General features: G+C 46.9%; 1 protein-coding gene across 1 annotated transcript; it reads right to left on the minus strand.

Annotated features, from left to right (window-relative positions):
* Positions 1-15424: 15424 nt before the first annotated feature.
* LOC8041411 (globin-like) lies at positions 15425-15985 on the minus strand. The gene has a single exon (XM_002414647.3). The coding sequence runs from the start codon at positions 15983-15985 to the stop codon at positions 15425-15427; it is 561 nt and encodes a 186-aa protein (XP_002414692.3).
* Between the last annotated feature and the right edge of the window lie 288 nt (positions 15986-16273).

Raw genomic sequence — 16273 nt, forward strand, 5'->3', positions numbered from 1 at the left:
GATTCCCCGGGAACATACGCTTCGTGGGCACGGTGGCTCTGCAAGGATGACGGCCACAAACCCGTTCCTGTTTTTCATGCAGGCGCTGACCACATTTTCGCTTGGTCATCTCACGGAGGACCATCGATATTCTGCCTTTCGTGACGAACACTTTACAGTGATAGACGCCCCAACAGCGAAGCTGCTGCCGACGTCGTACCATGGACTGGATACTTCTGTGCAACTACGTTTCCTCGGCTATGTTCACAAATCGTCAACGGCATCGACGGATGCATCAACGGCACTGGATCGTATAAAGGCGATTCCCCGGGAACATACGCTTCGTGGGCACGGTGGCTCTGCAAGGATGACGGCCACAAACCCGTTCCTGTTTTTCATGCAGGCGTTGACCACATTTTCGCTTGGTCATCTCACGGAGGACCATCGATATTCTGCCTTTCGTGACGAACGCTTTACAGTGATAGACGCCCCAACAGCGAAGCTGCTGCCGACGTCGTACCATGGACTGGATACTTCTGTGCAACTACGTTTCCTCGGCTATGTTCACAAATCGTCAACGGCATCGACGGATGCATCAACGGCACTGGATCGTATAAAGGCGATTCCCCGGGAACATACGCTTCGTGGGCACGGTGGCTCTGCAAGGATGACGGCCACAAACCCGTTCCTGTTTTTCATGCAGGCGCTGACCACATTTTCGCTCGGTCATCTCACGGAGGACCATCGATATTCTGCCTTTCGTGACGAACGCTTTACAGTGATAGACGCCCCAACAGCGAAGCTGCTGCCGACGTCGTACCATGGACTGGATACTTCTGTGCAACTACGTTTCCTCGGCTATGTTCACAAATCGTCAACGGCATCGACGGATGCATCAACGGCACTGGATCGTATAAAGGCGATTCCCCGGGAACATACGCTTCGTGGGCACGGTGGCTCTGCAAGGATGACGGCCACAAACCCGTTCCTGTTTTTCATGCAGGCGCTGACCACATTTTCGCTTGGTCATCTCACGGAGGACCATCGATATTCTGCCTTTCGTGACGAACGCTTTACAGTGATAGACGCCCCAACAGCGAAGCTGCTGCCGACGTCGTACCATGGACTGGATACTTCTGTGCAACTACGTTTCCTCGGCTATGTTCACAAATCGTCAACGGCATCGACGGATGCATCAACGGCACTGGATCGTATAAAGGCGATTCCCCGGGAACATACGCTTCGTGGGCACGGTGGCTCTGCAAGGATGACGGCCACAAACCCGTTCCTGTTTTTCATGCAGGCGCTGACCACATTTTCGCTCGGTCATCTCACGGAGGACCATCGATATTCTGCCTTTCGTGACGAACGCTTTACAGTGATAGACGCCCCAACAGCGAAGCTGCTGCCGACGTCGTACCATGGACTGGATACTTCTGTGCAACTACGTTTCCTCGGCTATGTTCACAAATCGTCAACGGCATCGACGGATGCATCAACGGCACTGGATCGTATAAAGGCGATTCCCCGGGAACATACGCTTCGTGGGCACGGTGGCTCTGCAAGGATGACGGCCACAAACCCGTTCCTGTTTTTCATGCAGGCGCTGACCACATTTTCGCTTGGTCATCTCACGGAGGACCATCGATATTCTGCCTTTCGTGACGAACGCTTTACAGTGATAGACGCCCCAACAGCGAAGCTGCTGCCGACGTCGTACCATGGACTGGATACTTCTGTGCAACTACGTTTCCTCGGCTATGTTCACAAATCGTCAACGGCATCGACGGATGCATCAACGGCACTGGATCGTATAAAGGCGATTCCCCGGGAACATACGCTTCGTGGGCACGGTGGCTCTGCAAGGATGACGGCCACAAACCCGTTCCTGTTTTTCATGCAGGCGCTGACCACATTTTCGCTTGGTCATCTCACGGAGGACCATCGATATTCTGCCTTTCGTGACGAACGCTTTACAGTGATAGACGCCCCAACAGCGAAGCTGCTGCCGACGTCGTACCATGGACTGGATACTTCTGTGCAACTACGTTTCCTCGGCTATGTTCACAAATCGTCAACGGCATCGACGGATGCATCAACGGCACTGGATCGTATAAAGGCGATTCCCCGGGAACATACGCTTCGTGGGCACGGTGGCTCTGCAAGGATGACGGCCACAAACCCGTTCCTGTTTTTCATGCAGGCGCTGACCACATTTTCGCTCGGTCATCTCACGGAGGACCATCGATATTCTGCCTTTCGTGACGAACGCTTTACAGTGATAGACGCCCCAACAGCGAAGCTGCTGCCGACGTCGTACCATGGACTGGATACTTCTGTGCAACTACGTTTCCTCGGCTATGTTCACAAATCGTCAACGGCATCGACGGATGCATCAACGGCACTGGATCGTATAAAGGCGATTCCCCGGGAACATACGCTTCGTGGGCACGGTGGCTCTGCAAGGATGACGGCCACAAACCCGTTCCTGTTTTTCATGCAGGCGCTGACCACATTTTCGCTCGGTCATCTCACGGAGGACCATCGATATTCTGCCTTTCGTGACGAACGCTTTACAGTGATAGACGCCCCAACAGCGAAGCTGCTGCCGACGTCGTACCATGGACTGGATACTTCTGTGCAACTACGTTTCCTCGGCTATGTTCACAAATCGTCAACGGCATCGACGGATGCATCAACGGCACTGGATCGTATAAAGGCGATTCCCCGGGAACATACGCTTCGTGGGCACGGTGGCTCTGCAAGGATGACGGCCACAAACCCGTTCCTGTTTTTCATGCAGGCGCTGACCACATTTTCGCTTGGTCATCTCACGGAGGACCATCGATATTCTGCCTTTCGTGACGAACGCTTTACAGTGATAGACGCCCCAACAGCGAAGCTGCTGCCGACGTCGTACCATGGACTGGATACTTCTGTGCAACTACGTTTCCTCGGCTATGTTCACAAATCGTCAACGGCATCGACGGATGCATCAACGGCACTGGATCGTATAAAGGCGATTCCCCGGGAACATACGCTTCGTGGGCACGGTGGCTCTGCAAGGATGACGGCCACAAACCCGTTCCTGTTTTTCATGCAGGCGCTGACCACATTTTCGCTTGGTCATCTCACGGAGGACCATCGATATTCTGCCTTTCGTGACGAACGCTTTACAGTGATAGACGCCCCAACAGCGAAGCTGCTGCCGACGTCGTACCATGGACTGGATACTTCTGTGCAACTACGTTTCCTCGGCTATGTTCACAAATCGTCAACGGCATCGACGGATGCATCAACGGCACTGGATCGTATAAAGGCGATTCCCCGGGAACATACGCTTCGTGGGCACGGTGGCTCTGCAAGGATGACGGCCACAAACCCGTTCCTGTTTTTCATGCAGGTAAGAGGGGGTCACACATCTTCGATTAGAAGTGACGACGTTTGCTTAGTCCTGCTGCCGTGCCCACGGAGCCAACTTGCTGTTTTGTGCACTGTTTTCAAACTGTTGAAAAAGCTTCTTATGCTCTGCGGAGACGTTGAGAGCAACCCCGGCCCTATTACCCTTGAGGATGTAATGATTAAGCTCAACGCAATAGGTAGCAAGCTCAATGAAATCAAAACAAACCAACAAGCCACGTCGATTAGGTTAGACAATATTGAAGCCAGCCTCAAAGAGCTAGGAATGATGCAAAAAAAACTTGATACTTGCGTCGCGAATGTACAAGCTTTGGAAACCAGTCTAAACGACCTCAAACTCAAGTATGACGACTTAGATAACCGTAGTCGTAGGAACAACTTAATCATTTATGGAATTGAAGAATCTGGACGCAATGACAGCAGCACTCTTGAAGCAAGGGTAATGAAAGAAATAATAGAAGATCGCTTGCAGCTACAACCTGTACCTATCGAAAGAATTTACCGCATCGGTAAATTCTCGCTTGAAAAGCCCCGCCCCGTCATCTTGAAACTTTTAGATTTTCGAGACAAAATGAAAATCCTACGAAACTGTCAGAAGCTTAAAGGATCCAAATTCTCGATAAACGAAGACTTTTCGAAAAACGTACAAGAAGTCAGAAAAAAGATGCTAGAGCGAACGAAACCAAACAAAACGTCCGGAGATAAGGTCACTCTACGCTTCGACAAAGTGGAAATAAATGACCAAATGTACGCATGGGATGAGAACAAAAACGAAATCACTCTCCTGCCTGGAAGCAGTACCCACAAATGACGGCGTCCGAGGGATGATACTAAAAAGTCTGCAATAAAAATACTAAACGTTAACGCAAGAAGCCTGTTGAACAAATTGGAAAAGCTTGAAGCCATAACCATGACTCACGATCCAGATATTTTGATAGTGACGGAAACCTGGCTTTCGTCGCATATTCAAGATAACGAGCTTGATATACCCAACTACTTAGTAATAAGAAAAGATCGACAGTCACGCGGCGGTGGGATAGCTATCTTGTACAAAACGTGTTTTAAAGCCACGCCGATGCCGGACGTGACGGGCATTGAGTCATTATGGTGTAGACTTTGGTTTAATGATTTTACCCTGTACGTTGGTGCTGTTTACAGGCCTCCAAACGAAACTGCTGATTTTTTTGACATTCTGTATAAGTACATGCAATCGAACGTTCAGCCAAATGATAAAATAATACTGGCGGGCGATTTCAACTTGCCTGAAATTACTTGGCCCGAACCTCAAGACCCCTTAGCATGCCTTGACGGAACAAATCCTATGTGCGATATTTGCTTTAGTTATGAGTTGACCCAGATTGTGTCAGACTTTACGCGTACACAGGCTTCCTCGCAGAGTGTCCTGGACCTGATATTCGTGAGCGGCTACTTTCTAAAAGAACTAGACGTGAACATCGTTGACGGAATATCTGACCATGACATTGTGGTAGCCTCGCTTAGACTAGATACGGTGCCAAAAAATACAAGCAAAGTTTTTAAGTTTTAGACTTAAATCGTGCTAATGATGTAGCCATCCTGGATTGTTTCGATTTTCACTTTGACCCTTTTTATGAACTTTCCCTACGATCAGATAGTTCCACAAATGACCTTTGGAATTCCTTCAAGTCATTAATTTCCCATTGTATGAATACCTATATTCCAACTAAAATCAAAAGAACCGCTAAGCGAAATCCTTGGATAACGCGTGAAATTATTCATACTAAGCGAAAAATTAACAGACTCCAAAAACAAACAAAGATTACGAAAAGTGCATCAAAGAAAGAACAAATCACGAACTTAACTAAAGAGCTCGGGAGCCAAATTAAAGTGCGCTAAAAAGAAGTTTTAAAACGAAACTCTTTATTCCTTCATCAGAACAGCCCCAGATAAATTTTGGAGGTATATAAATCCGCGCGCAAAAGGAATAAACGATACAGAAATCGTCAATAGCCCGGACAAGGCAAACAACTTCAATGATTATTTCCTTTCAGTTTTTACACGCGACAACGGCGTTATGCCACCCTACATGAATAGGCAATTACAAGATACCGTGATCAACATAACAATATCTCAGGCCGGCATACTCTGTCTTCTTCTTAATCTTGACCCTAAAAAAAGTGCCGGGCCAGATAATATTACAAACGCATTTCTGATAAGGTACGCAGAATGGGTGTCAAAATACTTATCACTAATATATAGGAAATCGCTGCAAGAATCAAAAATTCCACCCGACTGGAAGCAAGCTAAAGTTATCCCAATTCATAAATCGGGCAGCAGAGAGAGCATTTCAAACTATAGGCCCATTTCACTTACATCAACATGTTGCAAATTATTGGAACATGTTATCTTAAAGCATATCACTGCTTTCGTCGAAGAAAACAACGTTTTAGGTGTGTGCCAGCACGGTTTTCGATCCGGATTGTCAACCATCACCCAGTTAATTGAGAGCGTGCACGACTTTTCCTCGGTTATAAATCGAAGAAGCCAAGCGGATGTCATCTTTCTAGACCTGTCAAAAGCGTTTGACAGAGTCTCCCACAACAAACTAATTTTCAAGTTAACGAAAATCCTAGGCGACGGACAAGTTGTAAATTGGATTAAAGACTACCTCTCTGGACGATCTCAATTCGTAAAAATTAACGGAAATAGCTCAGCTAATATGGCCGTGTGTTCAGGAGTACCTCAAGGTTCAGTACTCTCCCCCCTTCTCTTCCTGCTCTATATTAATGATATAACTGATAACATCGACATCAACGTTAGACTCTTTGCTGACGATTGCATAATATATTCTGAAATAACAAATTTTTCGGACCACTTAAAAATACAAAGCGCGCTAGACAAGATCTCAGACTGGTGTAAAGAATGGCAGATGCTTATTAATACAGACAAAACAGTAGCCATGTCCATAAGTAGGAAAAAAAACATATTTAATCATTCTTATAAGATCAATGGAAACAATATACAAAACGTTCATGAGTTCAAGTACTTAGGTGTCCTGTTCACAAGTGATCTTGACTGGGCCATGCACATAGACGCAGTGACCAAAAAAGCGCTAACGAAATTATGGTGCATAAGAAGGCGATTAAAATACGCTTCCCGCGATACCAAACTGTTAGCCTGCACGACACTTATTCGGCCTGTGCTTGAATATGCCAGCCCTGTTTGGTTCCCCTTCGCAAAAACTAACATACAGAAATTGGACAAAGTGCAGAGGCTCGCTGTAAGGTTTATTACTAATAAATTTGGCACGCGAGATTCCCCATCTGAGTTGTGTAGAGTGCTCGGCGTGCAGCCATTAGAAATAAGAGCTAAGCTCACCAGATTAAAATTAATTTACCAAATAGCCAATAACTTGACTAAAATAGAAAAATCTAAATACCTTATTCCCCACGATGGAAGAGAAACCCGTTCAAACCATGGAAAATTATTCAGGGAGTTGCAACCTAAAAATAATTGCTTTAAATTTTAATTTTTTTCCGCTAGCAGTCCAGGAATGGAACAGTTTGCCCCGACACGTTGTTCACGCTAGCTCGCTGAAACAGTTCATGGATGATGTCGAAGCGCTCATGATGTGAACATACCATGTCTCATCCACTCCGTTTGTTTCATATAATTTTTATCCTCTGTATAACGGTTTTTTTCTGCACTATGGTTATGCATCTGTGTTTTTGTACCACCCTACAAAAATCCGCCAATGAGGATTAGTAGTATCGATAGATAAAAATAAAATTCGACTTCCGTCGAATTTCTCGATATGGGAAGTTCGAAAATTCGAAATCTTTCGAACCTTTCGAACCGCTTGATTCGATCATCGAACTTTCGTTTCGAAAAAAGTTCGCGGCATCCCTAATTGCAACTGGCGGTAATAAGATGTGCGAGGAGCTTCTGACTTATTGTTAACGTTTACCTCTCTCTAGTAGGCTCTTGCAATCGCCATGCGCAAAGTGTCGAGGTGGTCAACGTCATCGCACATTGGGTGCAAGTATGTTTGGCTTAATGGCGTAATTTTGACACTGTTGGGGAGGGGAGGGGCCCGGGGGGGGGGGGAACTAGAACTTTTTTGTGAATGATTTTTTATATTTTTGTTTCCTTTCCCAAACTTTTATTTTGTTAAAGTTGGACTGCAATCTAAGAATGCAACGTCCACGAGTTGCAAACAAGTCGAAATCCACAGCTGGCGCGAACGCGTATCAACGCGCCTGGGAAGGATGCTTCTCCACGGGCTTTATCATGCTGCGGGGAAGCGAAACTCGCAAATGCCCCAAAATTTTACAAATATTGTGTACAAAAAAAAAAAAAAAAAAAAAAAAAATTACAATTTAAATTTTAGGCTTTTTGATGCTATTATACATATATGTGTATGAATGAATCTAAACACTTTCCCAGCTATATTGTGCTTGACATCTATTGACGACTCCAGCAAAATCGACGGCACCAAGCGGCTAGAACAGAAAGCCATGGCGGCAGGTTCACTGTCCGGCCTTCAAGAGCGAATTCGATATTCACAGCGCCTGGCGATTAAAACACGAAGCCGTGAAAGTAGGTTCAAAAACACGTGATAAAAAGAGACCAACGCAGATATAAACTTCCAAGCTCTGCAACCGTGGTCTGTTTAGCTTAGGACGCAAGTGGCAATAAATCAGATAGGGCGACGAATCTTCCGAATATTTTACACGACTATGAGCGTGCGTGTGGTAAGACACTTTGCCCTATCCATTGCAAGATATATACTAACTTTTCTGCCGCTAAACTTTTCTGCCGCCATTACAAGATATGCTAACGTTTCTGCCACTTACAAGCACCCGGGCAACTACAGCATGATTATTTGTGCGTGTAATTTCGTGTTTATGTTATACACCTGCTGCTCGAGTAATCAGTAGGTATATAAATTAATGCTTGAAATAAGAAAATGGTTAGTGCTCGTGCAAGTCAAAAATGTTTTAGATGTTTGTCCCCTTATCCTCAGTTGGCGCGTAACTCCGGCCAATGGCTCTTGAATCAACTCTCTGTGGCTCAGTGACACTTGAGAGCCTGAGAGTGCCCATATAAAGGCCAGTTCAGACATACAGCGGAGCGCTAAGTTCGCGCTACATGAACGCTCGAAGGAGCGCTCACGTAGCGCGTGCACGGCGATTCCGTTGTTGTTTTCCCTTTAGTGGTGAAAGAAGAGGAAGTGAAAGAGCCGCTGTCTAAGCAAACGGTCGGGCAGATGGTCCAGAGTCATGGACTTTGAGCGACTAATTCATTGGGTACGACCTCATCGATTTCAATTCGACATGCGTGATCCTGGTATCCAGAACACGCAGTTAAAAAAATAATCACCTTCGAAAGAATTCTCGTCCCTCAGCCTGGGAACAAGGTTCGTCAGGTACCCGTCGGTATCTCGGCGGAGAAAGAATTCGCGGATCCAGAAGGCTCTTCTGGGCGTTAAGCCATCTACACACATATGCCCTAATTACGTATGTAACAGCATTTGTCGCGTTTTTATCTCAGCGTTCCACATGTCCGCCATAGGGCTGCTGATGCACCCAACCACAAGAGCTGGAACCGCAGTGCACGCGCTAATCTGCAGCAGTAACCGCGATACAAGAAGCGCTAACAAGGCGCTACTGAAGCGCTAACAAAGCGCTACAAAAGCGCTAATCGCGCGCTATATTAAAACTAAGTCACGCGCCAGGAAGCGCCACATGAGCGCTCCTTAGAGCGCTCACGTAGCGCTAACTTAGCGCTCCGCTGTATGTGGGAACAGGCCTTAAGAAGGGCAAAAACCTGTGGTTTTCCCGGCCACTATTTCGGTTCCGAGTTTTTCCCATACCATTTGTTGTTCCTGCAGAGAAGACGACCAGTGATGTCATCGTGAAAGCTATGATCTCGTAGACTCGTAGATGCGGTGGTGGGACGGTAGGGGAGGGGGCCAGCTAAAGCTTTTGTAGTGATCCCCCCCCCCCCCCAGACACACACAAACGCACACCCTGGAAGGCACTTTTCTCTGAGAAAATATGGAAGACGAAAGTTTCCCAGCCACTACATCAACGCGTTCGATGATTTAGAAGAATTAACGTGTATGCGCCGAGAAACCGAGGGAGAGGAGGGGACGAGAGGGGACGTGAGAACACCGAGTTCTCATTGGTATGATTAGTGGGGAGGCGCAAAGCTGGCTGCCTTCGTCTCTACGCACACTCTGAACGCGTCCGAGCGCAAACGCGGAACGGTGGACGCCGGCGTTTGGCAGTCGAACCCGTTCGAAGTGTGAGTAGAGAAAAAGGCAGCCACGCGGAGAGCTATAGTCGTCTGCTTCGTGCGCAGGAGCTGCAGTGACGTCGAAAAGATGCCGAGCTCTGATCGACTGTGATCGAAGGATAGTAAGTGGACCTCAAAGCAAGTTGCCTCGAGATCTAGCCACTACCCTTCATTCAGAACCAATCGGAGCTCCATTTTGACGTCACCACAACCCCTGCAAAAGAAGCAGATGAACTTGCGCTCCGCGTAGCTTTTCTCCTACCCACTAATTATTCTAGTCAGAGCTCGGCGTTCTGACGTCCCCGCGTGCACTCGATTCCTCCTCTCCCTCAGTGTTTGGTCGCATAGTCACTGGCAGATTGAGAACGGCAGTGCGTGTCTTTCGAACGCCCGGCCTCCAGCACGCGCTCCATGCCTTCCGTTGTGCTTAGACTGCGCGCGCGCGCTACAGGTGCACGAGACGCCGATGTGTGGTCGAAGGTAGGAAGCTCGCGCTGGAGGCGGGACAACTGAAGCTCCTCCCTACCGTTCTCACCTTGACAGTGACTACAGCGAAGGAACCTTTGTGTGCAAGTTTTTGGTCGTGTTACAGGATCAGTTATTACGAGCAAAAGCAAGGGCGCCCTGAAAATTGCAGATAGCAGCGAATCCATGGCATGACGTCATCACCACATAAAAAGAAAACGAAAAATACAAAACACAAACCAAAGCTGATTTGGTGGTGCGGAATGTGCTGCAGAAAGTACGCAGTCGGCAGCAAGCCCACCACAATGGCAGCTGTAGAGTTCCTGAATAGGTCGCTGAATTGTAGCTACAGTGTCAATGAATAATATTCAGTGGCCTTAGGCAGTTGATGTTAGCTGAATGCAAGTCACGACACAAGCCCGTATAAAAACGGGCAAGATCCTTTTGCGCGAGGTTTCGCCCTCAATGTTGTCGCCACTAAGATCACTGGATCCTGGAAAAATAGCTCCAAGCGCCCGTATGGTCGCCATTTTGGTTCATGGAACGAGCAGTTTCTTCTTGACCTCTCCATTATTGGTGAGCCGATCTAAAGTCGCTGGTGACGAATTGCTTCACAGAGACGTTTCTCGTATACCGCGGTTTTGCTGTCCACACACCGAAGAAAACGAGGGTACACCTTCGTACCACCGCCACATGCGGCGTCATTGCTTGGAGGCATCAAAAAACTAAATTTTCTGTATTGAAATACGCAAAAAACAGCAACACAATGGTAAGTGATGTGTGGAGGTAACCGTGATTGTTAAGTTGATTACATACAGATTGCCTAAGACGCTTAAAATGGCGAGGAACCCTTTCCGTACGATGAAGCTTTATAGCGATCTCGACTAGACTGGTTTAAAACGACCCTTTCGAAGGTTTGAAGATTTGGAAGAACCAAAATGGCGATTGCCATGATAAAAGAAACCGATTAGAAAATCACCTTGCGAGGTGTTGGTCCTCCGTATGTTGGTATTCGTTCCTCTCCTGCTAGAAGGCGGGGAAGGCAGTGGCGCTACTTTCCGAGGGTCCAGTGACTTTAGTCGCCACCAGCTCTTTTATCTAATTTTATTAGATGGCGATGAAGCACGCAACGCACGTACATGTACAGTGATTTGCATTCATTGGTCGCAGCTATTGACAAAATCATAACGTACTAAATGCGTTTTTAATTCTAAACTCGGTATGTAACGCAATATTGTAACATTCAGTGCTTATCAGTTTTTCTTTTTAATTTTTAATTAGTTCATTGGATTATGAAATGCATTTTCCACATCCCCCGGGGTCGTGGGAACAATGGGGCATAAGGGACCCCGAAGATTATCTCGCTACTTTTCCATTACCCCATGGGTGTTAGGATATTGCGCATTTTAAGCAATCTGGAGCGCCTATCATCCCCGCAGTGTACTGGTAGAGGCTGAAGATATGCGTAAACCTTAAAAAGCAGTCTGTACAGTAAGCATGGTATGTCACGTGTTTATGTCGCGCCCAGCGCCACTGCGCAGACTTTTTTTTTTCTGTAGGTCGAAACATAGTGTTTTAAATTTATAGTTCGGCGTAGATTGCGCCGATTGGTTCTCCCAAGTGATTCTTGTCGGCAAGTATATAGGCGCTCCAGATTTCTCTAGATTGTAGCACTCCCAGAGGCCACACGGAACTTGTAGGCTTCGATCTTTTAAATGTCTCCTTCACTTGGGAAGTCCCGCCTCGCCTTGCGTCTGGCCTTGCGAGGATTCTTGGCGCTCGGTCTCGTCACCGGGGACGTTTCCACTGGTTGAAGGGGACGGCAAGGAGGGAACTGGCTCCACGTGTTTGGCCGCGTCATCGTAGGCGGCTTTCGTTAGAAGCATAATCAGCTGCGCAGAGAAACAAAATATAGCGCCATTTGTTTTACCTTTTAAAATGATAGCACCTCTTGGGTCATGATTATACCCTCCCCCCCCTCCCTCTCCCTAGCATTTAGATATCATATAAAAATAAATAATACGTTTTTCTTCTCCGAAGCAAGAAATAAAGAGCTTTATTTTTTTTTCTTAAGATGTAATTTTTTATACAAGAAAATATTGTGGACGTGTTTAAAACGAAGGTGTATAGCCGTTGCGTGACCAATAGTGTTCGCGCTTCTTACTTTGTGAATAATTATTAGACGCCCTTATTGGCTAATGTCGCAACCTCATTAGCTGCGGAGCTTCACTGGCGGCCATATAGCTAAATGCGCGACTGGTGAGCGCGTGCTTACGGCTAACTTCCACAGTCATTGTGCAACGTGCGCTCCAGATCACCATGATTGTCGGCCTTAGCAGTATATTAATGTGAGATCTTTCCGAGCATGCGGTCTGAACAGCGCAAACAAATATGGCGTCCAATAAATGCACCCCGTAGTAGACGATTGAAAGCAGGGCATCTGGCCGCTGCTATGTCTCTGCTCGTGCTGGCAAGTGCGTGCATTTAGAAGCTTGCCAATGCTACGTTCACGCGCGCGCTGCACATGGTTGCACGCATGGGGCACCAGTGAGGCGCCATTGAGGCGCCATTGAGGCGCCATTGAGGCGCCATTGAGGCGCCATGGCGGAAGGAACCAAAACAAGTACCAACTAGCCCAACTAATTCCCTTAGCAAAAAAAGAAAGAAAAAAAAATACAGGGAGATTTTTTGGTGGATTCTTATGGAGTACGTTAGCGTGACCCTTGGAAACGCTACACACGTCCCATTGTGGAAAACGCTAACGCTGACCCCTTCACTTTTCTCTTTTGGCTTTCTTTTTGCTTCCTCTATTTCTTGCTGCCTTTTTTTGAAATCGTTACTGGGTCAGTGTTAACGTTCCCCAAGGGGGATCGTGTGTGGCTTTTTCCAAGGATCACGCTAACGGATTGCCTAAGAATCACCCAAATGGGTCTTCCTGTAATTTTTTTTTTCATTTTTTTTCTCTGCCTGTCAGAGTACGTTTACGCCCTGCGATACAGTCATCTATATCAGGGTCATTCCATGTCAAACGTTCCAGGTGTTGCGCTCGACCACCTTCGATTTCTAAAAAAAAAAAAAAAAAATTCGCGGCCTTTTGTTGCGTTTTTTGTAGCCATGCCCTAAAATATTTTTGACGAAAAATATTTTTTGCTGGCGGAAGCGCGGTTTTAACTTTTAAAAATAGCGTGAAACTAGGCATCACTCTAAAATTTATGAAAAAGCAACTTTTTATCAAACACCCGGCAGTATTTTTTCCTTAAATCCGCACGGCTTTCGACTTGCAATGTGGTTGGGCTTGTGCAGTTCTGTTTAATTTAAACATTTTTTTTAAACACAGTTTATTTTGAAAGTTTTGGCATTTTTGTTATTTTATCAAAATATCTAATTGCCCAGGGTACTTAATAGAAGTTTTTACCGTTTGCCCTGTAGGTATATAGTCTATAAAAAATGTCGAAACCGCTCAAATAAATATCGCCGTAAAAAAAAAAAAAGCCTGAAGTTGCCAAAAAGTGCGTTTTGAAGCGTAAACAGCCGTTTATTTCACCCTGAGGTGGTCCAAGTAAAAATACAAAAAATTGCAGGTTTGGAAGAACAATCGATTGTCTTTTGATTTTGAAAGTTTAATCAAAGCGTTTTTTGTTTAAAGCGAGAAAACAATTTTTGAAGTCCAACTCTCGCACCACACAGCCCGGCGTCGCTTCTTAACACCTCTTCGCCGCACAGCACGCCACCGGCGACGATAGCTGACACGATTAGGTCCAAAGAAAGAACGCAGTTTACTGCCGCTTCCCCTTGTCCGTCTTTTCAGCTGCAAGGGAGGAAACGGCGGGAATCGTGTTGATAATCGGAAGTGCCGCCAGTGCGTAGCCATAGCAGGCCCGTTGTGCCCTTTGTATCCGAGGGCGGCTCCTCACAATCCGAAACGCGCTCCAGCTTTCTAGGAGGCGTTGCGCGGCTACTCCTCCTCTCTGGCTCCGCTCCAGCTGTGCGCGTGACTTTGACGAAAACGAAAGGGTCTTTCAGTTTGTCAGCGCCGGGCAGACACGGAGAGGTGGACGCGTGCTGACGTCAGCGTTTCGGACCAATGGGAGCGTCGCACGCGACATGCTCTCCTTCTCCCTCTCTCCCCGCCGCTGACAAACGAATTACACCTCCGGGTTTTCGTCAAAACAAACTCTCTAATGCTAACGCATAAAAAAAATCATTTTGGATGCGTTAGTTATACATTGCTGTTTTACCGCGTGGCACACGCGCGATAGCCCATTTAAAACAGAACGGTGGCTCATCCAGAACGATGACCCATACAAAAAAGGGTAGCGGACAGATATGCTGTGATTGACGCTTTCTCACCTCATGGGGGCAACGTGGCGCCGCGCAGGGCGCTTCAAAGATTTCCGTCTGCCGCACACAGAGCCCCAACGTGAACGTAGACAGCATGGTTCTCCCAGGCGGTATGGCGATAGCAGGAGACGATAGAGCAGCGACCCTCGCTGTTTCCGTAACGCCACACACGCGCCTCTTGAGGGTGTGCGCTTCTTTCCAAAAAGGTGAATTATCTATAGAATCCTTACAAAAAAATTACGCCCTCTTACAATCGATCTAAAAATACTGCAAAAATGGCGTGCGCAAAAAAAGAAAACACTTTGCGCAAGCTGACAAGTTTATAACAGATATAATACTCTCTTCCAAGAGGCTACTCAATTGATAGATTTGCTATTGATGTATGGTCTTTCACGCATGCAACTTTACAGTATTTTCATATCGACCGTAGGAGGGCTTAATTTTGTAAGGGGTCTATAATAAGATAGGTGCGACTTACCACGCACTGCGTTTTTTAAGTTGCCCCCCTTCCCCCTCTCCCACACACACCGAAATGAATAGTGTTTTGTTTACCGCAAAGATCATCGCCAAACGCTCGTTCTCCACCCCAATGTAGCGCTTGTGGTCCGAACCAGATGCTAAAGTTTCTAATTGATTTTCTGAAACTATCAGTAGAAAAATGGAACCCATTTTTGCCCGTTTTCGGTAACTGGCGCCCTAGAGCCCTGTCTGCCACCATTTTCAAACTGCAAATGTGAAAAAAATTTCAACTTTTGAATATGATAACGGTTTGTGCTGAAACTTTTGTATCCGGTTCGGACAACTAGCGCTACATTTGGGCGGGAAGAAGCATTCGGCGATGAGTGTTTTCTTTTGTTCAACGTAACAATTTACCATTTGTGTGAGTATATTGTTTTTAAATTTCCTCTGAAGTGGACGAGGTTGCGAGTGAGAGTATCTATCACCAGAAGACTACGAATCGTTTCTTTTCTTCTGACCAAAGTAGTTTACCGACCTCTATGAACTTCTCCCATGCCGTGATGGCCTCGGGCTTGAACCGGGAACCCAGCTTGTCCTGGAGCACTTCCAGCACGACGTTGAGCATGGCCTCGAAGTGCGATGGCTGCACGCCCTTGCGCGTTGTGTGGTCAGTTGCGTTCTTGCGTATCAAGGCCACCACTCCGGCGGGGTCGTCGAGGGACCTGATTATGGTGCCGAACGCCTGGATGATCGCACTCGAGTGCAAGGCGAACTGCGGGTCACTCAGGACGACGCCAAGATCCTTGTCCTTGAAGTGCTGGAACAGTGCCATGAAGTCCGGGTGCTTGGTGAACAGAGCCTTGAAAATGAGCTGATCGGCCTTGGGGTGCTGCTTGCACAGCATGGACCAACTGTTCCGGATGAGCTTGGTGTCTCGCTTGGATAGGCCGGTGCGACTGTCCGGCAGGCTTTTCGTCAGAATGTTCCCCATTGACGAGAAGAATGTTGTCTGCCTCGACTGTTGGCCCAGCAAGTTAATCATCCTTTTCCTTCTCTTTTCCGATCAACTGTTCAGTAAGCAAAAAAAGAAAAAAAGTGACGTACTGCTTTCTCATTAGGATTGTTGTTAGAACTAGGGTGCCTTCATGTGCGCTTTGCTTGGGGTGGAGACATCTGTCCATTTTGTTCCCACTTTTACATTTTTTTTTTCAGAAGTGCGTGAAAGAGCGTGTCCCTGCACGCGTCTGTGGCGCTGACTGTGCTATAGCGACATTTTGTTTTCGTCGATTTCTTTGTATTTTCCCCGTGAGCGCGTGCTGTCGGCATCGGG

Source organism: Ixodes scapularis, unplaced genomic scaffold, assembly GCF_016920785.2.
Source record: "Ixodes scapularis isolate PalLabHiFi unplaced genomic scaffold, ASM1692078v2 PGA_scaffold2__306_contigs__length_199485367, whole genome shotgun sequence".
NCBI lineage: Eukaryota > Metazoa > Arthropoda > Arachnida > Ixodida > Ixodidae > Ixodes > Ixodes scapularis.

Excerpts from the sequence above, each read along its gene's own strand:
- LOC8041411 (XM_002414647.3), bottom strand. The coding sequence starts at position 15,985 with ATGATTAACTTGCTGGGCCAACAGTCGAGGCAGACAACATTCTTCTCG.